The sequence below is a fragment of the Oncorhynchus keta genome, chromosome 30, assembly GCF_023373465.1.
Source record: "Oncorhynchus keta strain PuntledgeMale-10-30-2019 chromosome 30, Oket_V2, whole genome shotgun sequence".
Taxonomy (NCBI): Eukaryota; Metazoa; Chordata; class Actinopteri; order Salmoniformes; family Salmonidae; genus Oncorhynchus; species Oncorhynchus keta.
In genome coordinates this window covers 37334969-37362149 of record NC_068450.1, presented here as the reverse complement: position 1 = coordinate 37362149, position 27181 = coordinate 37334969, and the positions used below count along the sequence as shown (strand labels likewise).

The following is a 27181-nucleotide window of genomic DNA, read 5'->3' as shown; positions in this document are numbered from 1 at the left end:
GTGGAGGCTATATACGGTGGGGTACCAGTACAGAGTCAATGTGGAGGCTATATACGGTGGGGTACCAGTACAGAGTCAATGTGGAGGCTATATACGGTGGGGTACCAGTACAGAGTCAATGTGGAGGCTATATACGGTGGGGTACCAGTACAGAGTCAATGTGGAGGCTATATACGGGGTACCAGTACAGAGTCAATGTGGAGGCTATATACGGTGGGGTACCAGTACAGAGTCAATGTGGAGGCTATATACGGTGGGTACCAGTACAGAGTCAATGTGGAGGCTATATACGGGGTACCAGTACAGAGTCAATGTGGAGGCTATATACGGTACCGGTACAGAGTCAATGTGGAGGCTATATACACCAGTACAGAGTCAATGTGGAGGCTATATACGGTGGGGTACCAGTACAGAGTCAATGTGGAGGCTATATACGGTGGGGTACCAGTACAGAGTCAAATGTGGAGGCTATGTGGGGTACCAGTACAGAGTCAATGTGGAGGCTATATACGGGGGTACCAGTACAGAGTCAATGTGGAGGCTATATACGGGGGTACCAGTACAGAGTCAATGTGGAGGCTATATACGGTGGGTACCAGTACAGAGTCAATGTGGAGGCTATATACGGGGGTACCAGTACAGAGTCAATGTGGAGGCTATATACGGGGGTACCAGTACAGAGTCAATGTGGAGGCTATATACAGGGGTACCAGTACAGAGTCAATGTGGAGGCTATATACGGGGGGTACCAGTACAGAGTCAATGTGGAGGCTATACGGTGGGGTACCAGTACAGGGGGAGGCTATATACGGTGGGGTACCAGTACAGAGTCAATGTGGAGGCTATATACGGGGTACCAGTACAGAGTCAATGTGGAGGCTATATACAGGGGTACCAGTACAGAGTCAATGTGGAGGCTATATACGGGGGTACAGAGTCAATGTGGAGGCTATATACAGAGAGTCAATGTGGAGGCTATATACGGTGGGTACCAGTAGAGTCAATGGGAGGCTATATACAGGGGGTACCAGTACAGAGTCAATGTGGAGGCTATATACACCAGTACAGAGTCAATGTGGAGGCTATATACGGGGGGTACCAGTACAGAGTCAATGTGGAGGCTATATACGGTGGGGTACCAGTACAGAGTCAATGTGGAGGCTATATACAGGGGGGAGTCAATGTACCAGTACAGAGTCAATGTGGAGGCTATATACGGTGGGGTACCAGTACAGAGTCACTATATACAGGGGGTACCAGTACAGAGTCAATGTGGAGGCTATATACGGTGGGGTACCAGTACAGAGTCAATGTGGAGGCTATATACGGGGGGTACCAGTACAGAGTCAATGTGGAGGCTATATACAGGGGTACCAGTACAGAGTCAATGTGGAGGCTCAATGTCAATGGGAGGCTATATACGGGGGTACCAGTACAGAGTCAATGTGGAGGCTATATACGGGGTACCAGTAGAGTCAATGTGGAGGCTATATACGGGGTACCAGTAGAGTCAATGTGGAGGCTATATACAGGGGGTACCAGTAGAGTCAATGTGGAGGCTATATACAGGGGTACCAGTAGAGTCAATGTGGAGGCTATATACAGGGGGTACCAGTACAGAGTCAATGTGGAGGCTATATACGGGGGGTACCGGTACAGAGTCAATGTGGAGGCTATATACGGGGGGTACCAGTACAGAGTCAATGTGGAGGCTATATACGGGGGGTACCAGTACAGAGTCAATGTGGAGGCTATATACAGGGTGTACCAGTAGTCAATGTGGAGGCTATATACAGGGTGTACCGGTACAGAGTCAATGTGGAGGTAAATGAACATTAACTGTGAAACATTCAGAGCAGTCATACCTCTTTGTACAGGACCCTGCTCTTTACCCAGAATCCCCTCCTCTCTCCCCAGTGCTCGCTTGCCGCCAGCTCCTGACGACTCGACGAGTGACAACATCGACTCCTACCTCATCGCCATGGAGACCAGTGAATTAGCGGGTCCCTCCGGTACACCCGCAGCTCGGTCGGACCCCCTCGCCCAATCACAACCCAGCCACATGTAGCTTATCATAGTGCAAGGAAGAGGAGGAAGAGACAGAGGACACTGAAAGACCTCCCAGTAAAGAGGTGAGCTTTGTTGTCGAAGGGCTGAGTGGCACAACTGCTGGGTTCAAAATGTAAGACCAACCCCTCTCTCGCTCTCCCACTCAAATCGAATCAAATCTCTCCCTCTCTATCCCTGCTCTGTTCCGCCCCCTGTTTTTCGGGTCAGTCTGTCCCACTGATTCTCAACTGACCAATCAAAGGATCAAGAGCCAGGAAGTGCTGGCCAGCGACAGCGAGGATGATACCCCAGCAGCATCGCTGTGGCATTGGGGTGTTGGAACAGGAGCACTGTGTGTTTGTGAGACTGTGTGTAAATCCATTTCACACCACTTATGGAATCCCTTTGAGGACAAATACTTAAAGAGATTCAGCCTTTTTATTGGACCATGATGATGACATCACCCCGGGGACTCCGGAGTTATGAGGAATTGAACAACAAGCACTTCCTGTTTATGTTGGCATGTCAATGATCAATGTACACAAGCCCTAGAATAAAACAAACACTATTTTCCTGAGTTAGAAAAACTAATTGCTTTATTTACATTCCAGAAAAGTCTACAATTGAAGGAAATGTTTTATGGGTCATTTTTGTGGTTTGTAAAATATTTTTAGACGTCGATTTCTTTCCTATCTTGTTAAAAGTATGTCTCCATAGACGGAGTAGAGTTTCTTTTGGAACCAAATATCTGTGAGCCGCTGTTTCCGGGGAGGGGGACATTGCTGTGTTGCACCTGAAAACTCTTCCCTCTCGTCTGAGGCTTCCTCCTCTCCCTCTTTCTCTCTTTCTCCTCTTTTTCCATCTCCTTCTCCCTCTTCTTCCGTAACTTCTCCTCCTCTTTCTCCCTCCTCTCCTGTTCCCTCCGTCTCCTCCTCCTCTCTCTGGAGCTCAGCTCCTCCTCTTCCTCCCCCCTGACCGTGCGCCCCTCACCTGTCCCGTCACTAAAGTCCTGGATCAGGATTTTGGGGACAGGGACTTTAGGTTCCCCTTTCTCCCTGCCCTGTTTGGGCTGCTCCCCTTTGAGCCTGCGGAAGAGACCAAATCGCCTGGGGGTGTCGGTTGGTCTTCTGCCTGGTTTGGACACAGTCTGAGGTGGGACAGTGCCTGGGATGCTCCCTGTGACATGTTGTGGTGATTCTGAGTGTTTTGGTACCTGAATTGGAGCTGTGGTGTTAGGTTGTGGTTGGTCGAACTGAATGAGGCCTGCATTTGATTGGTTAGAGTGTGTGAAAGTGGCTTGTGATTGGTTGGGGTCGGTGAAGAGATCCTCAGAGAGCCTCCGAGTGAGCTTCCGTGAGCTGCAGGACTTGCAGTGCCGGAAGTCTCCGGAAGTGGTTGCCAAGGGTCCATCACGGGCCTGAGTCCTTTGGGAGGAGACGTCCGCGTGTGTGGATACTGGGTTGTCAGATCCAGCCTTTGAGTCTGCAGGAGGTGGAGACTCGCTCTTTTCACTCTTACTTTGGGACTTTGGGTTGCCAGGTATGAGAGGGAGGTCAGCTTTCAGTGATTCCCCCTGATGTGATGGTGGAAGGATGTCAGTTGAGGCTTCCTGAGAGGGAAATGTTAATGCTTCCTCTTCTTTCTTTCCTTCACTCTCTCTGACGTTCTGGGTCTCCTGATTCTCCTCTGGATGGATGGTGACTGGACCCTGGGGTTCTTCAGGAATCTTCTGGTCTTGGCCTGTTTGGTCTTGGCCTGAGGTCAACTCTGGAGAAACCTGGCTCTGATTGGCTGGTGTTATCCTAGAGGGCTCTGTGTATTGTACCTCTATCTTTGATGCTGTCTCTGTGTGTGTCCAAATTTCATTTGGGGACGCTATGACCGCCTCTATCCCTGTGCTTGTGTCAGTGATATCCTCTATCCCTGTGTTTGTGTCAGTGGCTTCCTCTGTCCCTGTGTTTGTGTCAGTGGTTTCCTCTATCCCTGTGTCAGTGGTTTCCTCTGTCCCTGTGTCAGTGGTTTCCTCTGTTCCTGTGTCAGTGGTTTCCTCTATCCCTGTGTCAGTGATTTCCTCTGTCCCTGTGTCAGTAGTTTCCTCGGTCCCTGTGTCAGTAGTTTCCTCTATCCCTGTGTCAGTGGTTTCCTCTGTCCCTGTGTCAGTTGCTTCCTCTATCCCTGTGTCAGTGGCTTCCTCTATCCCTGTGTCAGTGGTTTCCTCTATCCCTGTGTCAGTGGTTTCCTCTATCCCTGTGTCAGTGGTTTCCTCTGTCCCTGTGTCAGTGGCTTCCTCTGTCCCTGTGTCAGTGGTTTCCTCTGTCCCTGTGTCAGTGGCTTCCTCTGTACCTGTGTCAGTGGCTTTCTCTATCCCTGTGTCAGTGGTTTCCTCTGTCCCTGTGTCAGTGGCTTCCTCTGTACCTGTGTCAGTGGTTTCCTCTGTACCTGTGTCAGTGGCTTTCTCTATCCCTGTGTCAGTGGTTTCCTCTGTACCTGTGTCAGTGGTTTCCTCTGTCCCTGTGTCAGTGGCTTCCTCTGTACCTGTGTCAGTGGCTTTCTCTATCCCTGTGTCAGTGGTTTCATCTATCCCTGTGTCAGTAATTTCCTCTGTCCCTGTGTCAGTAGTTTCCTCTGTGCGCGTCTCTGTCCCTACCTCTATCTCTGACTCTTTCTCTGTCTCTATGTGTGTATCAGCCTCCATCAGTGATGGACAGCCCAAGTCTGCCTCTACTCTTATGTCTGCCTCTATGTGCATCGCTGACTCATTTTCTCCCTGTGTCTCTGTTTCTGTATGTGCCTCTACCTCAGTTTCTACCTCTGTTTGTCTCTCTGCCTCAGATTTTTTGTCCGTGTGTGTCTCCATTGCTGCCCCTTTGTGTGACTGTGTCTCTGTACGTGCCTCTATCTCCTTGTTGGTATCAGTCTCTGTGTTCGTCTCTTTGTCTCTCTCTCTCAGTGACCCAATGTCTATTTCTGCCTCTAAGTTTGTATCTGCCTCTTGTTGCGTGTCGGCCTCAGTGTCTGTCTCAGTGTCTGCATTAACATATGTTTGAGTCTCTGTTTTTGACCCCATATCTGTCTCTGTTCCTACACTTTTATCTGTGCGTTGTCCTTTCTGTACCTCGGCCTCCATTTCCTCCTCTGTCTTGGCTTCTGTGTGAATCTGGATCTCGGTCACTGCTTCCTCCTCTGTCTTGGCTTCTGTGTGAATCTGGATCTCGGTCACTGCTTCCTCCTCTGTCTTGGCTTCTGTGTGAATCTGGATCTCGGTCACTGCTTCCTCCTCTGTCTTGGCTTCTGTGTGAATCTGGATCTCTGTCACTGTTTCCTCCTCTGTCTTGGCTTCTGCATGTGTCTCTGTCTCCTTGCGTTCCTCTGCCTCACCCTTTGTCTCTGTCACTATGTGCTCTGTGACGACACGTGCACTCTCTGTTGACTGTTTGCTCAGTACTTCCTGTGTTTCCATGGAGCCTTTACTGTGGTTAGTTTCCTGTGACTGGCTGTCGCTGTGCTGCTCAGAGGCCTGTGTCTCGCTGAAACCACCCTGCTCCTCCTCCTGGCCCTGTGAGGTGACGCGAGGGTCAGAGGTGAGCTCACGCTGCTGGGACGCTACTCCGGCTGAATCTGGGGTCATCTGGGTCTTTTGGGTTCTGTCCTGTTCTGATGGTTCTTTGTGTTCTAACGGTTCTCTCAGTTCCACTGGTTCCCTGTCCTCTGTAGCAGGAGGTGGAACACCCTGAGCCCTCACTGGACCATCCTTCTCACTTCCTCTCCTCAGATCCCCTCCCTCGCTTCTCTCCTCCCACGCCTCTTCTGAAACCTTCCTCACCTCTCTGCCTCCCCCCTCCCACTCCCCTGTGTCTGTTTTGCTCCCTCTCTTCCACCTCTTGCGGAGGAGCGAGGGAGACAGAGAGAGGAGGGAGGGCGAGCGAATCGGTGGGATGGACAGGTTTCCTTTCGCCCTCTCCTTCCTGTTCCTCTCCTCCTCCCTCTCTCGGGCCCTCGCCCACGCCATCCGATATCCGTGGCAACGACCCCGGGGATCAAAAGTGGAGGCAGGCCGCTCCTTCCTCCACTTCTCCAGCTCTTTCTCCGTCTGCCTCTCCAGATCCTTACCCGAAAGAGGGACAGAACACACCTGTGTGGGGGTGAAAGGGAGATGGAGAGTTGGTAAAAGTGGGGTAACACAGGTGTGTATTGTACATGCATGGTAGGATAGTTCAAGAATAACCGGTGTACATGAGGCCAGGTGTCTGACCTCTCCGATGAAGGTATCGTCCTCCTGCTGCACCTGCTCCCTCACACCCCTCAGCCTCTCCAGAGTCTCCATCTGGCCCTCACACTCCTCCCTCTGCTCCACCCGACCCAGAGCCCTGCGCACCAACACAACCGCCACCTGGAACAACACACGCACTCCTGATGGAGGGGGATGGAGAGGGTGAGAACGACACACAGGATATGTGGGGAGTGAGAGGTGAGATTATCCAAACCCTTTGTTAGAAAGATACTTTCTTTAGGGTTCACTATAGACAGACAGACAGACAGACAGACAGACAGACAGACAGACAGACAGACAGACAGACAGAGACAGACAGAGACAGACAGGGGAAGAGAGTCTCTACATACAGACAGACAGACAGACAGACAGACAGACAGACAGACAGACAGACAGACAGAGACAGACAGAGACAGACAGGGGAAGAGAGTCTCTGTATGTACTCTGTCATTCAGACAGACAAGATAGGGACAGAAGAGCAGGTGAATGGTCATAATATTAGTATAGATATACTGGATAACATATATGAATGAATAGATAGATGGATAGATTAATTAATTCCGTCCTTCATTAACAGACCGTAGCAGAAGAACAGGTCCCAGACTCGGAGGAGGGTGTTGAATGGCAGGTGGCGTGTGAACAGGCACATCAGCCAATCGGTGGCGAACATCAGAGGCTCCACGCCGTGTCTCTGCAGATGCTTGTGGGTTGCGGGACATGTCTTCTTCAGCACCCAGGTCAGCATGGCCGCATCAAAGAGAACCCCCTCCTACAGACAACATTAGAGACATTAGAGACAACATTAGAGAGGCAAGTGTCTCTCTAATATATTTAAGATTTTAGATTCTTCAAAGTAGCCACCCTTTGCCTTGATGACAGCTTTGCCTACTCTCGGCATTCTCTCAAGTAGCTTCACCTGGAATGCTTTTCCAACCGTCTTGAAGGAGTTCCCACATATGCTGAGCACTTGTTGGCGGCTTTTCCTTCACTCTGCGGTCCAACTCATCCCAAACCATCTCTATTGGGTTCAGGTTGGGTGACTGTGGAGGCCAGGTCATCTGATACAGCACTCCATCACTCTCCTTTATGGTCAAATAGCCCTTACACAGCCTGGAGGTGAGTTGGGTCATTGTCCTGTTGAAAAACAAATGATAGTCCTACCAGGTGCAAACCATGCTGGTTACGTGTGCCTTGAATTCTAAATAAATCAGAGACAGTGTCACCAGCAAAGCACCCCCACACCATCACACCTCCTCCTTCATGCTTCACGGTGGGAACTACACACGCGGGATCATCCATTCACCTACTCTGCGTCTCACAAAGACACTTGGGTTGGAACAAAAAATCTCAAATTTGGACTCATCAGGCCAAAGGACCGATTTCCACCGGTCTAATGTCCATTGCTCATATTTCTTGGCCCAAGCCAGTCTCTTCTTCTTATTGGTGTCCTTTAGTAGGTGTTTCTTTGCAGCAATTCAACCATGAAGGTCTGATTCACACAGTCTCCTCTGAACAATTGATGTTTAGATGTGTCTATTACTTGAACTCTGTGAAGAATTTATTTGGGCTACAATTTCTGAGGCTGGTAACTCTAATGAACGTATCCTCTGCAGCAGAGGTAACTCTGGGTCTTCCATTCCTGTGGCGGTCCTCATGAGAGGCAGCTTCATCAGAGCACTTGAAGGTTTTTGCGACTGTACTTGAAGAAACTTTCAAAGTTCTTGAAATTTTCAGGATTGACTGACCTTCATGTCTTAAAGTAATGATGGACTGTTGTTTCTCTTTCCTTAATTGAGCTGTTTCTGCCATAATATGGACTTGGTATTTTACCAAATAGGGCTATATTCTGTATACCACCACTACCTTGTCACAACACAACTGGCTCAAACGCATTAACAAGGAAAGACATTTCACAGATTAACTTTTAACAGGGCACAACTGTTCATTGAAATGCATTCCAGGTGACTACCTCATGAAGCTGGTTGAGAGAATGTCAAGAGTGTGCAAAGCTGTCATCAAGGCGAATGGTGGCTACTTTGAAGAATCTCAAATATCAAATGTATTTTGATTTGCTGAACACTTTTTTGGTTATTTCATAGTTTTGATGTCTTCGCTAATTGTTCTACAATGTAGAAAATAGTAAAAATAAATTAAATCCCTGGAATGAGTAGGTGTGTCCAAACGTTTGCCTGGCACTGTACATATGCAGTTTTCACTCTGTGAGTACTCTTTGGATCACTAATTGACCATGAGCAGTAAGTAACATTATCTTACCAGAAGGGGGCTGTAGTAGTCAGGGAGGTACTGTTCACTAATCTGTACCAGGCACCAGAATGCCTCCTATAGGAGGGGAAAGCAAAGGTAGAGACAGAAGGTTATTACAGGCTGTGACAGAGAGAAATCTCAAGCTTGCCACCTATCCAGTCCTTTCATGTTGTTCAGGTGGATGGATGGTGATCGTAACCAGGGGCGCAATTTCACTGGGGACTATCATTGAAAAGTGATACGAAACGATGCAACGTGTGCTTTAGGAACCATGGGACGCCTTCGAGCGGTCAGGTAGGCTGTTTGGAGTCCCCCCACCCCCCACTTCTAATACCAAAGTTGAGCCCCTGATTGTAACAGTACCTCAGTAGGCATGTTCATCAGCAGTACAGCTGCTACAGGTCCCTGGGCCTGACAGTATCCCTCGTCAGGCTTCAGCTGAGTAAAGGCCTTCAGCACGCGGAACAGACCACGCTGCCTACCCACACACACACACAACACAACACTCAGATCAACCAGAACACTGACGGGATAACACCAGACAATATTTATACAACACTACACAAAAGAACGAGAGATGGAGAAAGATGTGTTGTAGGTCATCATCGTTCCATAAATTGAACGGAGTATCATGAGGCTGTTTAACCCATGGCCATCTCTGGAGAGGAACATCTCATGGAAGGGGAACTGGCGGTCTAAGTCTCTCTCGATAACGTCCACACAGCTCTGTAGGGCAGGCCTGGAGTCCAGAGTCTGACAGAGGGAGAGAGATTTACCTGAGAACTTTGCTCTGCAATATTTGTATATTTACGGTAAGAATACCATAAAGGCCCAGTAAGAATTGTTTGTTAGAACTTATCTATATAGTTGAGTTGTTTACTCTGTCTTACCTGGTAGAGGTCCTTGTTGCGGTGCATTCTGTCTGTGGCGCCACACAGCAGTGGCCAACATTTAGCCCTGAGGGATGCTGGGATGCCTTTCTGACACTGCTCTTTGACCTGAGAGACCGGTGGAGAGTAAATGCCTGGGTCTGGTGTCCCAGGTTATATCAAAAACGCCAAGTACACACCTTGCTGGACTTCTTTAGTAAGACACGATCCCATTGGCTGATGATGTTGATCCACTTAGTCTCTCTCTGTCTAACGAGCTCAGGAGCAGGGCCTTCACTCCTGACACCAACATATCATAAGCAAAATAAGGTGATCACTTTAAGACATAGCTGTCATAATAACATTTTCATGTCCATATCTTTCTAGGGCAGGGAACTAACTCCTCACTTTTACTCTTTCCTGTTTCTGAGGACCAAAGTCCTCTCTAAGGCAGCTAATTTACCAAAATGTACTGAGTTGAGTCAACTGCACCTTCATGTCTCGTCACAGAGAAAGAGAACACTGTAAAGATACACAGGAAACAGGAAAACCGCATGGTGGGGGTATGACTATCTCCATAGCAACGGGTCAGGATGTTCAAGGACACAGAGTGAGAGAGTGTAGGAGATGACTGTTAAGAGGATGTATGTTATATTTGTGTTGGGTTATTAGCTGGGTTTATTCTATGAACTAAATAAAGAATGACTTACATTTGTATCTATATATTTAAAAAAGTACTGTGACGCTGAACTGTGATCTTTCGTGCTACAACTGTTTCTTTGCATGAAGTTGCAAGTTATAGGATGAGTCTTGTAGGCCTCCTTGCTCGCATATGCTTTTTCAGTTCTGCTCACAAATTTTCTATAGGATTGAGGTCAGGGCTTTGTGATGGCCACTCCAATACCTTGACTTTGTTGTCCTTAAGCCATTTTGCCACAACTTTGGAAGTATGCTTGGGGTCATTATCCATTTTAAAGACCCATTTGCAATGTCTTGAGATGTTGCTTTAATCAATCCACATAATTTTTCTTCCTCATGATGCCTTCTATTTTGTGAAGTTCACCAGTCCCTCTTGCAGCAAAGCACCCCCTCTTATTTGTGTAAGAGCTTTAAAAAAACAACAACTATAATTTCAGCCTGTTCAGGTGGGATGGAACTTTTGGCCATATCGTGATGTCACAATGTGATCTGATTATAATAGACCAATGACTGTTCATCTGGGTAAGGGGGTGGGCTCTAGACCATCCTATCCGCCAAGCATGGCTGTGTATGTAAATATCTTCACATTTGTTTCCTAAAGCCTACATCTGTGGTCACCAACCGGTCGATCGCGTTCAACTGGTCAATCTTCAAGGCATTCCTAGTCGATCACCAAACATTTCTGTAGAAAAGCCAACAATAAAGTCTTGCACTCCTTTTATTATTCTTTTTTTCCGGGTTGCACTGTTGATGGTAGGTACACTTGATTCAGAAGCCCTGGCAAAGGTAAAGTGTTCCCATTTTAAACTATTTAATTTGCCTGAGGACCGGGAGATCTGTGGCTAAATAGAGTGTGCCTACTGCGCTGGCCAATCGGATAGCTCCAATCACAGTTACTACAGCTTCCACGACCCCCGGCCACAGTAAAGTTTGATACTAGCCTACGTGAGATTTCACTACTTTTAAAACCATGACCAGAGAGAGACTGTCAAAGAATACAGCAAAGAGATGCTTTTTGATGAGTGAGTTCATGCCTAAGTTTTTATTCAGCCCTCTCAACACTGTTTTATTCAACACTATTACAAAACAGAAAACGTGCTTCTCCCTACTTCCACTTGAGCTGCAGCGGAAATGAATGAGTATCCAAGTGTCTTGATAGCCCTGCGTTTTTATTATTATCTGCAGCTCGTCGTGTCTTTTTTAATATCGAGGAATATTTCACTTTCTCTGGTCATAGGAACAACATGAATTTGTGCATGAGGCAGTGCCACTCGAGTTTCGCCATCAGGTGGAAGACGGTGGGCCCTCTCTCTGGTCAGTCTCACCGGAGGAAAGGAAGGAGAGAGCAGGGACTGTGAGAGGTGGACTATTTGCTGCTCTCTCCATCCTTCCCTGAGCTGCGACTAATGCCGTGCTTAAAACATCTGGGAACTTGGAAATCTCCGACTTCCAACTTCAGTGTGTTCAAGACAACTGGGAAGTCGGAAACTCGGGCATCTTTCTTGAGCACTGACTTTCTGACCTGAAGATCACTGACGTCATGATTTGACCTAGTTTCTTTCCGAGTTCCCAGTTGTCCTGAAAGCACCATGACCATCAGATGCAGGTACCATCAGTCCATTATAATAAAAAAGCTCATTATTTAAATGTATTTACATTTACTGTACAAACCTCATTCCTACACGACTGTCTTTGTTAGGTTAATGTTACATTTTTTAAGTCAAGGGAAATAAATTATTACGAATATTTTTGAGTTATTTTTGCTAAATAAACACACAGTGATTTATTAGACATACAGTGGTGATTTAAAAATAAAATGAGAAAGACTACAAGAGCTTTAAAAAAGAGAGAGAGAGAGAGAGAAAATGTAAACCTTTACAGTGAAGAGTGAGAGAGAGAACAGAAACTGGTTTTCAGTGCTGCTAAGCCAGAGACTGCTTCGTACTGACCCGGCAGTGGATCCATTCACCAGGATGAAGCCGAAGCGGTCTGTCTCTGTGGCTGGAGTTGGAACACTGACCTCTGACCCCCTGTCAGAACCAGAAATGTCCTCTCCGCTGGGGGGCATCTGAGTCGGAGTGGACACACTCAGCATCTTACTCTACTGAGAGAAGAGAGGTCCCAGTTTCAAAAATACTCATCACTTCTGTATTGATGGACCAGAGTGTGTCCGTTGTGTGTGTCTGTACTTTATGTGTGTTAGAGCTAAAGCAAGTATACTTATAAGAATACTTATCCTGAATATTAAAACAGTTAGATCAAACCTAAAGCCTATTGTTACATAAATAAAGTACTTTAACACAATCTAGGCTTCATACATACAGTGTGGTGCTACAGAATCTATCCACAGCATCAACAGATTAAGTTGTTCAATTTGAAGTAGAGGTGAAGCCAAATCTGCTTCCTGCCTCGACACTAACTGTGACTGTTACCACACCCGGTAGTTATAAAGTAGCAATGGTGTAAAATCAAATACCTTTGAGTTATCTCTCTCCTCTTTGATCACTGGGTGGAATGCTTGCTAGAGGGAAGTGTTTGGTTAGAACGAGATTGGAAAGAAAGAGAGAAACTTCTGCTATTCACTCTTGCACTCTCACGAACTAATATTGGGAAGTCATTATTGTGTGTGTGTGTATGTATATATATATATATATATGTGTGTGTGTGTCAGTGGTGGCTGGTGGGAGGAGCTATAGGAGGAAGGGCTCATGGTAAAGGCTGGAATGGAATTATGGAATGGTATCAAACAGATCAGACATATAGAAACCACACATGAATTCCTTTCAAGCCATTACAATGAGCCCTTCCTCCTATAGCTGCTCCCACCAGTCTCCACTGGTGTGCATGTCTGTGTCTAAATGACTGTGTATAATAGCATTGTAAAATATGAGGGTGGTGTGATGAATAATACCATATTTTGATATGCACTGGATAGTAAGTGCATAGAACTTTGCCACATTCAAAATGGCGACTATGTCTACCCAGGTCTACAGTACACTGCTGTTTCACAAGCCTCGTCTGAGTTCCCCTCCTCTCGGAGCAACAGTGCAAGTGCATAGACGGTTGTCCCTTGCGTCTGTTATCACAGGTTGTGGGAGCAGGTATGTTTCACAATGTTTGATGCTGTTTTTTTAAACAAATATGTAATTTGACAATGTTTATTTTGTTTTTGAATCGGTATTCCTGCATTTTCAATTACAGTGCTTAGAATACTTGCGAAGTAAACGGTCCGGTCTGGACATCGGTATTTAAGTGCGCAGCATGTAATTATAGTTGCCTGAACAGCTTCACCATCATATGGTCCAGACAGATCAGATAGCCTACTGTCCATAGTGAGTTATTATTCCGAGTTTTAAATAGAACCGTTTTTCCTCAAGGTTTATTCATCAAAACAGCCAAATTAAAGTTATAAACTATTCGGGATTTACGAGAAACTGCACGCTTTGTCTTTCAACTTTCTTTGCTAGTGACAACGTCTTCCTACAGTTGTAGCCTATACATTGTACATTTTGGGGGGCTACAATTGTACGGTAGCCTGCAGCATTTATTTGTAAGGTCAGTGTGATTGGCTGTGAAAGTGCTTATGCATGGCGCCTTTGTGTGACCTGTGACGTCGCCGAAAGGCCAGATTGGGTATGGGAGATTAGGAAAGTGCAAGGTAAAGCAGCTGCCTGACAATCTGTTCACCACCTTACAGACACTCACGAAGAGGTTTGTGTTTAGGATGTGCTCACTGGAGGTCACGTAGGGGCAGAGAGAAAGGTTGTTTCTGCTGTTGGACATGTGGGGTCAGGAATCCACAATTCTGCCTATTTGCCTCATTGACCAACTATTCAACAAATGGTCCATATCTCTCTCCAGTTTCTTCTTGCTTCGATGTCTACTGCAGTGCGTTTGCTTTACTGCCCCAGGCCAGGTAAGACTAGACACCTGTAAATCAAATTGTATTCATTGGGGGGGGCTACATGTGTCACTGTCTACTCTGTTTCTTTGGTAGGCACCCTTGGAGTTATCGGCCCCGGTTTGGTTCGACACTTCAACCTCAGTGTGCAGAGAGGGATGTACAGTAAGTAACACAAATGTTGATATTCAGTAGTACCCATGACAACGAAGTTGATTTGGCTTCATAGCTGCCTCTCTCATCTCTTGTTCTCTTGTTCTCCTCTCTCTCTCATCTTGTTCTCCTCTCTCTCTGTGTGTGTGTGTGTGTGTGTGTGTGTGTGTGTGTGTGTGTGTGTGTGTGTGTGTGTGTGTGTGTGTGTGTGTGTGTGTGTGTGTGTGTGTGTGTAGAGTATGTGAATGCCAAGGAACTTCCTCTTGATATGAGGTCCATCACAGACCGAGCTGCTCAGACTCTCCTGTGGACCGAGCTCTTCAGAGGTGACACACACCACTTGCATAACACAGTTTCTCTGGAGTCCCCCTAAAATAAAAATACAAATCAAAGTACAGACTCTACCGACCACTGTCCATGGTGCTGAAATTGCGACATGTCTATGCGGCTGCAAACATTGATAGGTTTTCTGGGGTGCCAGGGTTTAGCTTAGCTTTAGCTAATGGATTCATGTGTATTGGTAGTCCTATTTGGTCGGCATTCTCTCATGTTAAGCCTAACATTTCACAAAGCTATACACAGTGTCGCAATGCTGCTATTTTTAGACTGCTGGCTGGCAGCAATAATGCAATTAAAGTTGGACATTCAAACATTGCAGATTGTAAAATAAATGTTTGATGCAACAGCATACTAATCAGCTACCAATTAATTTTTGGGGGGGGGAATATACAACTGTCCTGTATAGGTTACCTGAGCCTGCATGAGATGAGCCATCCTCACTCTCTCACCCAGCTTGGATAAAAAGTTGTGCGTATAACCAGTCTATTAATACCAAATAATAGTCAGTCCACTCTCAAAACACTATAGCTTATTTGGGTTTGTTTCATTATGCAGTGTACTATCTATAGCTATATACCGTATTTAGCTTTTTATAAAAATTCACATCAAATAGCCTAACAATGAGGAAAAAGTAAGTTGTCTTGAGGATACATTCAGCCACTATTTATTGTTGAACTCGGCAGATTTTGTTTGGCTAGTAGCCTACACGAATGGACTGCAAAATTCAAGGTGAATTAAATTAAATCCAATTTAGGAGACTCCCCTGGTGTCCTGAAGGCTTCCTTTTTTTGTGTGCAAATGTTTTCGCCAAGGGTTGTAGGTCCAGGTTGGGAGCCTGACTGTTTTCTATAGTGAGTATTACCAACCCAGACAGTCTTTCCTGAGACATTGTGCGTTACATGTCCATTGTGCTGCACACAATTTAAATGCAGTCTTGAATGATGCATGCCAAGATAGACCAGAGATAAGAGACAGTTGATATTGCAACCACACAACTCAAACGCTGGTTCACCATGTAAACTGCTATCTTTTGTTCAAGCCCTCAAGAACTGTTGTCTGTTAAAGACGATAATCTGTTTGCATCTGGCAATTTATCGTCTGTCCAGTATCCAAATGACCTGTCCCCAGAGCTTCCTGTAGGCGACAGTTAATCTCTTTCCTTAACGCGTTGAGGCTGGCAATTAAGAACGAGAGGCTCAATTGAAGATGTTACAAACTTGCTAATTTTGAAGCACAAAACTCCCTTCACAGTTTTCCTGACGTCGCTACATAAATACAGATGTTTTTACCATCCCTGTAACTGTCGCTTCTGCAGAGATTTTTGTTTTCTAAACTAAAAACCACAAAGAACTACCTGAGTAGGGGAGGGTTACTGTCAAAATGATGTATTAAGTCAAATCAAATGGACATCGATGACAGACGAATGGGACCCCAGAGCTCGTGGGCCTTGCGGTACTCCAGTGATGCACACACACACACCCTAAGTAACATTTCTTTACCTGTCTTTCCCAAACACTCCTCCAGGATTGGGGATGACTATGAGTTACCTATTCCGCGAGCCCGCTACCATCAACTACCCGTTTGAGAAGGGTCCCCTGTCTCCTCGTTTCCGTGGTGAACACGCTCTGCGCCGGTACCCCAACGGAGAGGAGCGCTGTATCGCCTGCAAGCTGTGTGAGGCTGTCTGCCCTGCCCAGGTGACCCATATACACCCACATAAACACACTGGTAAAGCACTACACTGCCCTCAATGCCCTGGCCACTATACTCACTAGTACTACAAACTACTGTATGTAGGCATATGCATCATTAATACCTGCTTGCCTTCGTAAAGTATTCAGACCCCTTGACTTTTTCCACATTGCAATAGGTTACAGCCTTATTCTAAAATTGATTACATAGTTTTTTTTCCATCCATCAATTGACACACAATACCCCATAATGACAAAGCAAAAACAGATTTTTATACATTTTTGCTCATTTATAAAAATGTACTTAAATATCACATTTACATAAGTATTAAGACCCTTTACTCAGTACTTTGTTGAAGCACCTTTGGCAGCGATTACAGCCTCAAGTCTTCTTGGGTATGCTTGGTACAAGCTTGGCACACCTGTATTTGGGGAGTTTCTCCCATTCTCCTCTGCAGATCCTCTCAAGCTCTGTCTGGTTGGATGGGGAGCGTCGCTGCACAGCTATTTTCAGTTCCCTCCAGAGATGTTCGATCGGGTTCAAGTCCGGGCTCTGGCTGGGCCACTCAAGGAAATTCAGAGACTTGTCCCGAAGCTACTCCTGTGTTGTCTTGGCTGTGTGCTTAGGGTCGTTGTCCTGTTGGAAAGTGAAACTTCGCCCCAATCTGAACTCCTGAGTGCTCTGAAGCACGTTTTCATCGATCTTTCTGTACTTTGCTCCGTTCATCTGTGCCTCGAACCTCACCTGACATCCCCACAGCATGATGCTGCCACTACCATGCTTCACTGTAGGGATGGTGCCAGGTTTCCTCCAGATGTGATGCTTGACATTCAGGCCAAATACTTCAATCTTGGTTTCATCAGACCAGAGAATCGTGTTTCTCATGGTCTGAAAGTCTTTAGGTTCCTTTTGGCAAACTCCAAGCTGGCTGTCATCTGCCTTTTACTGAGGAGTGGCTTCCGTCTGGCAACTCTACCATAAAGGCCTGATTGGTGGAGTGTTGCAGAGATGGTTGTCCTTCTGGAAGGTTCTCCCATGTCCACAGAGGAACTCTAGAGTTCTGTCAGAGTGACCATCGGGTTCTTGGTTACCTCCCTGACCAAGGCTCTTCAACCCCAATTGCTCAGTTTGGCCGGGTGGCCAGCTCTAGGAATAGTCTTGGTGGTTCCAAACTTCTTCCATTTAAGAATGATGGAGGCCACTGTGTTCTTGGGACTCTTCAATGCTGCAGACATTTTTTAGTAACCTTCCTCGACGCAATCCTGTCTCTGAGTTCTACGGACAATTCCTTTGACCTCATGGCTTGGGTTTTGCTCTGACATGCACTGTCAACTGTGGGACCTTATGAAATCAATTGAATTTACCACAGGTGGACAGCAATCAAGTTGTAGAAACATCTCAAGGATGATCAATGGGAATAGGATGCACCTGAGCTTAATTTCGTGTGTCATATGTAAATGAGGTATTTATGTCTAAACACCTGTTTTTACTATGTCATTATGGGGTATTATGTGTAGATTGAGGATTTTCTATTTTTGTTCATCCATTTTAGAACCAGGCTGTAATGTAACAAAAAGTGGAAAAAGTCAAGGGGTCTGAATACTTTCCGAAGGCACTGTATATACAAAAGTATGCGGACAACCCTTCAAATTAGTGTATTCGGCTATTTCAGCCACACCCGTTTCTGACAGGTGTAGAAAATCGAGAACACATGCATTCTCCATAGACAAACGTTGGCAATAGAGTGGCCTTACTGATGAGCTCAGTGACTTTCAATGTGGCACCGTCATAGGATGCCACCTTTCCAACAAGTCAGTTCGTCAAATTTCTGCCCTGCTAGAGCTGCCCCGGTCAACTGTAAGTCCTGTTATTGTAAGATGTGGAAACGTCAAGGAGCAACAACGACTTAGCCGCGAAGTGGTAGACCACACAAGCTCACAGAACAGGATCGCCGTGTGCTGAAGCGGTTGCAACACTCACTACCGAGTTCCAACTGACTCTGGAAGCAACATCAGCACAAGAATTGTTCTTCTTATTCGATGGGGTTTAACAGCGGTTGGCATCCAATGTTAATGGTGCATTACCTCCACCAGCTGGACAGGGTATTGAATAAGAAACTAACAAAAAACATTCCGGGAAAGGGGAAAACGACGACATACAAAAACCATCATACTTCTTCATTCACAGTCCACTTCAAAATACATCCCTACACAGCCTCAGGGGACTGTGATGGGGTTACATTCACCGACGGGATTTCTTGCACGGCCTCGGCTATGAAATGGCGAAGACCCAAAAAACATTCAGCGGCATTCACAATGATTCCAATTTTCTTCGATTTCTCCGCTTGTGCTGTACAGTTTATGATCCTTGCAATAAATAACACAAAGTCCACCTTTTTTAACATGTGGCATTTCACTACCCCTCGGTTGATGAGAAACCTTCACTGGTCTTGGTGGCTCCACTACCATTGCTTCTTCCCTGCCACTTGTTCCTTCCAATTTTCTCACCGCCGCCAGATAGGAGACGTGCTGGACACGCCTTACCTGTGCCACCTCATTCTCCTTCACCCTAACATGGCATTCCAAGAATTCAGGCGCACATTCACCTCCACAGTTGCAGCATTTCCCTTCATCTGGCATACAATATTTTTTCCCTTCTTGACACATGACCAAATATTTTACGTGTATGACACTGAAGGGGCTTGTGCACAGAAGCTCTTACAGGGTATACCACGAATCCTAACTTTAGATGTGAAGGGAGAAACTATTCATCAAAAAACAGTAGCATGGATGAAATGAACTTCTTTTCTCCGTCCACCTCACCTCAATCGACGAGCACCAACCACTCCTTCGATGTCTTCAGTTATATCCTCTGCCTTTTTTTTCTTGAGCCACCCCAGAAATATCCCCCTTGATAGGCTCCCTGCTACGAAAATCCATACAGGAAACATTCCACTCCGATATCATTATGAGTCTTAAAACACGCTTGTTCTGCTCCGCAGACACACAAAAAAATCTAAATAAGACCACTTCTTGTGACTCTCACTGACTTCACACTTTCTTCCAACACATTCCAGGTTTTCCTGGAGACGTTAAATGGATTTCCCAAGTATCATTGATCCAAAACCCTGACTCCGACCCCAAAAAATGGTTTCCTATTTTCCAACAGCTTTACTTCTTTTGTGTCCCTTTTTTTATTTGTCACCGTAACCCACTCATTCTCACTTTCTGTACTATTAGCTTCACTCGACTCACTAGCCGTTTCAAACAAAACCTCAGTGTCCGCCATCTCCGTTCCACCATTTCCCAAACTCAGTTCAGGGTGCACGTTTTGGTTCTTCCGGCCATATCTTTCTTTAGTTATCTATCTACATGTATGAACTTGGTTTATCGTTGATAAAAACACACAATAATTGTTTATCCGCAGCTCGATGAAATGGGTTTCCATGACCGAGCAGCTGCACACAAGCCTAAGATCACCATGTGCAATGCCAAGCATTGGCTAGAGTGGTGTAAAGCTTGCCGCCATTGGATTCTGGATCAGTGGAAACGCGTTCTCAGGAGTGATGAATCACGCTTCACCATCTGGCAGTCCGACAGACAAATCTGGGTTTGGCGGATGCCAGGAGAACGTCACCTGCATCAATGCATAGTGCCAACTGTAAAGTTTGGTGGAGGAGGAATAATGGTCTGGGGCTGTTTTTCATGGTTCGGGCTAGGCCCCTTAGTTCCAGTGAAGGGAAATCTTAACACTACAGCATGCAATGACATTAAAGATGATCCTGTACTTCCAGTTTTGTGGCAACAGTTTTGGGAAGGCTCCTCCCTGTTTCAGCATGACAATACCCCAGTGGAAAAAGTGAGGTCCATACAGAAATGGTTTGTCGAGATTGGTGTGGAAGAACTTGACTGGCCTGCACAGAGCCCTGACCTCAATCCCATCGAACACCTTTGGGAGGAATTGGAACGCCTACTGTGAGCCAGGCGTAATCACCCAAAATCAATGCCCGACTTCACCAATGCACATGTGGCTGAATAGAAGCAAGTCCCCGCAGCAATGTTCCAACAGCTAGTGGAAAGCCTTCCCAGAAGAGTGGGGGATGTTAAAGCAGCAAAGGGGGGACCAACTCCATATTAATGCCCATGATTTTGTAATGAGATGTTTGAAGAGCAGGTGTCCACATACTTTTGGTCATGTAGTGTACCTGCAGTCCATAACACGATCCAGGGCAATGCAATGGTACACCAACCAGGTAACCCCTACAAAGTCCAGTTACCTCCACCAGTAATCAAATACCCCCTGCACAGCACATTTAATTTTTTTAATTAAAAAAAAAAAATATATATATATATATATTTTTTTTAAATTTTACCTTTATTTAACCAGGCAAGTCAGTTAAGAACATATTCTTATTTTCAATGACGGCCTGGGAACAGTGGGTTAACTGCCTGGGGTACACACTGGTTGTGTCCGAATTACCCATAGCAGCTTACTACATACTTAAACTGAATACTCATTTTCACGTTCGATCGATGTTTGACAACAGCTGATAATCAGATAAATTGACGCGCTGTTTTACAATGAACGGATGGCGGGAGTCAACGTAATCGCGCATTAGATGACGCAATCTTGAGTACTGTTTTGGATATTTCACATATTATTACACTTTCTGTTTTCATATTATTTAGTACGACGGTATTGGTATTCGGACACTGACATAGTTTATTTCCCTCTCTGCCTGCTCATTCTGTCCTCTCTCTGCTGCCCCCGTGTCTGCCCCAGGCCATTACCATTGAGGCTGAGACTCGTGCAGACGGCAGCAGAAGAACCACTCGCTACGACATTGACATGACCAAGTGCATCTACTGTGGCTTCTGCCAGGAGGCCTGCCCTGTTGATGCTATTGTGGAGGTGAACAGCTGGAAATCTCACACACTCACCGCTTGTCAAATTCTAGTGGCTTTGGTCATAAGAGAACAGAACTTTCAGTTGCATATTCTCCAACTTCTGGTGCATTCTAGAGTTAAGGGTTTCTGGACTTATTTCACTTTTTCATGTCCTTCAGGGTCCAAACTTTGAGTTTGCTACGGAGACCCACGAGGAGTTGCTGTACAACAAAGAGAAGCTGCTGAACAATGGAGATCAGTGGGAGTCGGAGATTGCTGCCAACATACAGGCAGACTACCTCTATAGATAGACCATCATACTGGCACACCAACCACCATCATACTGGCTAACTACATATACTATGCATACTGTAAACACTAAGACAATCCTATGTCAATTAATAATACACCAACTACGCAATAGATCATACTTTTAACATAGAGCCAGTAGGCATATTGGCAAAGTCAAATAAACACGCACAAGTGTAAAAGCAAAAGCGCACACATTTGCATTAATCACTATTTGATTTAAGTGTATACCTCATGCAAATGTTGTCATATGAGATTTTGAATAAGCATTATAATAACTGTCGATTTAATTGTAGCTTATTTGTAAGAAGAAAATAAATTGTGTTCTGAAGGTCTCCTGTTTGTACTTTTTCATACTGATTTGGGTATGAAGTAGATTTGTGATTGAATGAAGATTAGAAAGAGCTGGTTTGGCATAGCTTGAATACAAATATTATAGCTTGCACTCTTCCATTGTCTAGAAATCATATGGCCAAATTGCGGAAGAAATTACTGGGGAAAAAAGCAACCATGGCAACAACAAAAAAAACATGCATGTTACATTTTACAAAACGTTCATAATTTGTTTTTAAACCACCATAAAGCTTTACTACCTACGTGTATATCACCGAGAGTCGCAACGTTTTTAATATCTCAATTGTTTCAACAAAAACAGTTTATCGCTGGCGTTGATCACGTGATATGAGCGGAAACGGACTCAGGTCGTCGCTGAATCTCCCGCGGACGCAGCCATTTACTCTTTTCCGCTTCGTTTCAACGCCGGGTGAGTCTGAACATTTTTCCTGATGTGACGCTAGTCTAAATTCAATTTCTAATCATTGTGAATCAAAATTGGGACAATCAGAGACACCAAAGTGCGTTTTTGGTGTATTTATACCTTCAGTTTAGTAATTATTTTGGCAATAAGCGAAGTTGTTCGACAGTTTTATTGATTTCTAAGACCACGTTAGCTTTGCGAGTAGCGAAATGCTAGCTAGCTAACGTTAGATGGCAACTTTAATTTATTGTTTCGTTTATATATTTGATTGAGGATGTTTCGTAATTGTTATTGTCCACACAAATATCAGATTGTAGCAGTTTTGTGCAGGGTTAATTTGTTACATAACATAACCATTACTTAGACTGTGAACTAGCCAGAGAACAGATTGTGTTGCACAGACATTGTTCCAGGCGAAACTAGAAAAGTGCGGCAGCCTGCTGAATGGCGCACTCAAACGCTAACTAGCTAACGTGCGCGCTAGCTAGCCGTCCTCGGCGTTTAGACTGCATGCTGTGCTAGCTAGCCATCCTCGGCGTTTAGACTGCATGCTGTGCTAGCTAGCCATCCTCGGCGTTTAGACTGCATGCTGTGCTAGCTACCCGTCCTCGGCGTTTAGACTACATGCTGTGCTGGCTAGCTAACTAACGTGACATCACATGAACTGATTAATATTATATTTTGAAGTCATAACTACAGGCCTGAATTTAGGTTATCGATCGGATTGTTTACACGTTGTAGTGTCCTGATCTGTCAGATGTCCGGAAATATGCAAAGGTTTAGGAATAAGTTGCTAGTTTAATAAAACGCGCAGTTACCAAGGTTTCTTGTTGGTTAGCTTGGACGCGTGCTGCTATGTCGAAAGGTTGTTTGGTTGTTGTAGTTCAGTGGTTCACAAACCGCTGTGGGGCGGGGGACCTAAATAAGAAAACATTTGTATAAAGGAACTCTGTCAGGCTTTAAAAATGCTTTTGAAAGTTGTAATAGTGCAGTTTCGAAATTGGTTAGTGCATTGTCAGTTAATCTTGTCATTTTCGTCATTGCACACTTTAGAGAGCTATTTATAACTTGTCAGAAATGTCCAGATCAACTAGCCCATGTCAGCTAAGGTTTCTTTATTTCGTTTTTTTTAGCCCATGTATATTATAATTTGTCACTCAATGTCACATTAAACACGAGCAAATGTGTAGAATTGCAGAAAACAAGATTTAAACCAGCAAAATTCTCTCCAATCAGGGGTGTCAACAGAAATGGACAGTGCTGAAAATGTTTGGGAACCCCCTTTGCAAAACTACAATCTCATTAGCCACTACTAGTTAGTTGATCCAGCTAGCCAGGGTAGCCAGCAAACTATACTAGCTCGCTAACCATACCATCCGGTCTGTGTTTTAGGAGAACATAAAAAACCCACGACACATTCCACAATGGCAGAGGGAGAACCGCAGGTCCAGTTCAAGGTGAGGGTTTTTCCTTCTATCTCACACATGTACTGTTTATTTTGTTTTAGAACATGAAGCAGGTCATGGATAACTAGCCCCCATGTGTTTCAACTTCTACCGCTCTTACCCTCTCAGCTTGTGTTGGTTGGCGATGGAGGAACGGGAAAGACCACTTTCGTCAAAAGACATTTGACGGGAGAGTTTGAGAAGAAATATGTTGGTAAGTCATTCCCCATCAGCATGTAATTACTTACACCAACACACCCATTTATAGCGCGAACCCACCAACATATCCACGTGTTTTAGGTCTTTGCACTCAGCCTGTAGTGGTAGAGTTTTGTTGGAGTTTTAGTCATAAGAAAGAGAGGATACATGGAGGCACCAGATAAGTGTGCAGCAAGGGATCGACTCGGAATTAAACCAACAGCCACCGTTCCAGCACCAGCCTTGTAAACACCTGTTTCTAAACGGTCTCGTTCTCTTCTGCCCACTTCCTCTTTTCTCTTCCTTATTTCTCGCTACCTCTCCTTGTCTCCCTCTCATCTGTCACTTCTTTTGCCTGTCCTGATGGGTTTCTGTTCTTCTTTCCCCTTTTCCAGCCACGCTGGGAGTGGAGGTGCACCCGCTGGTATTCCACACCAACAGAGGGGCCATCAAATATAATGTGTGGGACACAGCCGGGCAGGAGAAGTTTGGAGGGCTCCGAGATGGCTACTACATCCAAGGTATTGTATAAAAGTGCTTGTTTGGTTGACCTGGAAGTTTTGTCAAGAGGAAAAACTCTGGGCCCTAGTTACTAAAAATAACTCCCTGCTCTACTGACATACTTGCCGACAGATCTTTTTTTTTGGGGGGGGGGGTGATAAAAAGAATGACAACGCTATTCTGGGTAAACTCTGCCCCCTCCAGTAAGGATGCTATGTTGACTAGATTCATGTTGTGACACTCCCTCTCTACATCCTTCTCTTGCTTTCTTTGCCTCTTCACTCTCTGAATCCCCTTCTGTACTTTTTTCCTCTCCTCCTTTCTGCTCTCCAGCCCAGTGCGCAATCATCATGTTTGACGTCACGTCCCGAGTCACCTACAAGAATGTACCCAACTGGCATCGTGATCTGGTGCGAGTCTGTGAGAACATTCCCATAGTCCTCTGCGGCAACAAGGTAGACATCAAAGACAGGAAAGTCAAAGCCAAGAGCATCGTATTCCATCGCAAGAAGAACCTCCAGGTACTAATTACACACTTTTTAATATTGTTGACTGGCGGTGTTGTACCAAGCCACCCCCTGTACCCGGACTTTGAAATACTCCCCTCTGGGCACAGGTATAGGGCACCCCTCAGCAAGAAAAACAGAACTAGGCAATAATTTGTGCCAGGTGTGATATCCTTCCTAAATAGTTTGGGCTAATGTTCCTATCTACTCAGTTAGGGCAGCAAGCCAGTCTTACCAATAAAACCATTTTTAAAATATATTTATGAATGTTTATTATTATTATTATGTTACATATGAACGTTGTATTGTCAATTTAGTTTTGTATTTAAACACCACTTTAAACATGTGCATGACACTGCAACAAAACTTCCCCATGGGGACAATAAAGTCAGTAAGTATAGCAGTGTATCTGGGTTTCTGTGCAAACTGAGACTAGCCCTGATGAAATAATGGGTAAATAAACATTTTATACCTTGTTCTCCACAGTTATGTTGTAACCCTCTTCTCCCTCTCTTAGTACTACGACATCTCTGCCAAGAGTAATTACAACTTTGAGAAGCCCTTCCTGTGGCTAGCACGGAAGCTGATTGGAGACCCCAACCTGGAGTTCGTGGCCATGCCCGCTCTCGCTCCACCAGAGATCCTCATGGACCCCTCCCTCGCAGCGCAGTACGAGCATGACCTCAAAGTGAGTAGAACCGCACGGTGGCTCAGCATAGGTAGATGGACTGCGTCGAGACAGTCAAATGTTATCGGTTTAAATTGGATCTGATCTTATCAGTGTCTTACTGTAGGAAATTGGATCAGAATGGCTAGATAATAACATGCATCAATGTTGTTGATTTGCAAATGGTGTATTGTCGTAACACTAACCGTTATTCACTTCTGTCTCCCCCTCTCCAGGTTGCATCAGAAACAGCGCTCCCAGATGAAGATGATGACCTTTAACCTGTTATGTATGTATGTATGACCCCCCCGTGTGTGTCAGGAAGTTGTTGGAGTTTGGCCCCTTTAAATGTAAAATCCCGTTGCAGATTTATTTTTATTTTGGAACTTTTTTCCGTTTCTGTTTTAAAACAGATAAAAATACAAACTTGGTAAAGTCGTGTGGTTCTCTAGTTTCATTGTAAGACACCCACCCTAGTGTTGGCATGGTAATGTGCAACTCACCATCATCAAGCACACGCTGGGCTAAGGCCGGCTGACCGGAAGCACTTGGGGGAATTAACTTTGAATAAAAACATTCTCAATACAACATGCAGTTGTCTTTGATTCGTTGTTCTGACATGTCGTTGGGGGGTAGAAGTTGAGCATTGTAGACTCAAATCTTTCCAATGGCATATTTATTACGCAGGGTTGGGGTGAATTTCAATTCAGGAAGTAAAACTGAAATTCAAATTTCCCTATGAGGTAAATTTATTGTATTTTCTATAATTGAGTGGAAATGAAATGGGCTCTGACGCTGATACTCTGTATTGTGTGGTGTAACTTCTGAAGAAACCACCTACCCAGGTTCCTTTTTGATATGACTTAACAATATATTTAAATTATATATCTCCCAATGTCCTGGTGGGAATAACACACATTTGTTTTTTAAAGGGTGTGTGAACAAAATGTTTTAATTTTTGCTTATCCAGTATGTGAGGACATGTAGCTCACTGCAGATGTATTCCATTCTGTTTACTCAGGACTTCATTGCAGACTCCTGGTGAGTCTTTAAACACCATGGTTTAATTAAGAGGTGCAACTACTTATTAAATATGGTCACAGGTTTGAGGCTAATGTTATGTACTGAACAAAAATATAAACGCAACATGTAAATGTGTTGGTTTCATGCGCTGAAATGAAAGGTCACATTTTTCATGTGGGGATGTGTGGGGATGAACTCAGCTAATTGCAGTGTTATCATTACACAGTTGGTTGCCAAGTGGGTGGGCCTATGCTCTCCCAGGCCCACCTTTGGTTGCGTCCCTGCTAAATCATGTGAAATCCATAGATTAGTACCTAAAATATATTAACCCTGGATTTCAGTACTCTACTCTCAGTACTCACTTTAGAGACTACTGCCCGATGTACATAGTCATTGAACACTGGTCACTTTAATGCTTACCTGCTGTCCTATATAACTAATTATCCACACTTTTTTTTGCTCATATACTGTCTATACACCATTATATTTATATTCTGGACTCGAACATTGCTTTTGTATTTTTTTTGTTAGGTATAACTGCAATGTTGGAGCAAAAAACAAGCATTTTGCTGCACCTGTGATAACATCTGCAATAACATTTTATTTTAATTGCTGATTCTATGGGCTTTGAAGCCACCAGTAGGACATATTG

At 44.9% G+C, this 27181-nt stretch overlaps 3 protein-coding genes across 22 annotated transcripts; 2 read left to right on the top strand and 1 right to left on the bottom strand.

The window, feature by feature from the left end:
• Positions 1 to 2627: 2627 nt before the first annotated feature.
• On the bottom strand, positions 2628 to 12795 carry LOC118363501 (mucin-22-like). 19 transcript variants are annotated; one of them, XM_052488366.1, is made up of 11 exons: positions 12629 to 12795; positions 12102 to 12256; positions 9654 to 9753; positions 9475 to 9582; positions 9231 to 9337; positions 8948 to 9062; positions 8594 to 8659; positions 6899 to 7088; positions 6302 to 6459; positions 4393 to 6181; positions 2628 to 4344 (listed from the first exon to the last, which is right to left on the bottom strand). In XM_052488366.1, exons 2-11 carry the CDS (start codon positions 12245 to 12247, stop codon positions 2747 to 2749), a joined length of 4377 nt encoding a protein of 1458 aa, XP_052344326.1. In that variant the 5' UTR covers positions 12248 to 12256; positions 12629 to 12795; the 3' UTR covers positions 2628 to 2746. The 19 variants fall into 19 exon arrangements, with proteins under 19 accessions (XP_052344326.1, XP_052344328.1, XP_052344329.1 ...); XM_052488368.1 differs by having other exon boundaries at positions 2628 to 4320; XM_052488369.1 differs by having other exon boundaries at positions 2628 to 4392; positions 4465 to 6181.
• Positions 12796 to 13112: 317 nt separating this feature from the next.
• LOC118363500 (NADH-ubiquinone oxidoreductase subunit 8-like) lies at positions 13113 to 21767 on the top strand. The gene is made up of 7 exons (XM_052488363.1): positions 13113 to 13253; positions 14014 to 14068; positions 14150 to 14218; positions 14443 to 14532; positions 16070 to 16242; positions 21020 to 21148; positions 21303 to 21767. Exons 2-7 carry the CDS (start codon positions 14029 to 14031, stop codon positions 21432 to 21434), a joined length of 633 nt encoding a protein of 210 aa, XP_052344323.1. The 5' UTR covers positions 13113 to 13253; positions 14014 to 14028; the 3' UTR covers positions 21435 to 21767.
• Positions 21768 to 22098: 331 nt separating this feature from the next.
• On the top strand, positions 22099 to 26094 carry LOC118363499 (GTP-binding nuclear protein Ran). 2 transcript variants are annotated; one of them, XM_052488361.1, is made up of 7 exons: positions 22099 to 22195; positions 23582 to 23646; positions 23764 to 23848; positions 24228 to 24353; positions 24667 to 24854; positions 25357 to 25527; positions 25743 to 26094. In XM_052488361.1, the coding sequence occupies exons 1-7, from the start codon at positions 22114 to 22116 to the stop codon at positions 25785 to 25787; spliced, it is 762 nt and encodes a 253-aa protein (XP_052344321.1). In that variant the 5' UTR covers positions 22099 to 22113; the 3' UTR covers positions 25788 to 26094. The 2 variants fall into 2 exon arrangements, with proteins under 2 accessions (XP_052344321.1, XP_052344322.1); XM_052488362.1 differs by lacking the exon at positions 22099 to 22195 and adding an exon at positions 22224 to 22286.
• Positions 26095 to 27181: the final 1087 nt, after the last annotated feature.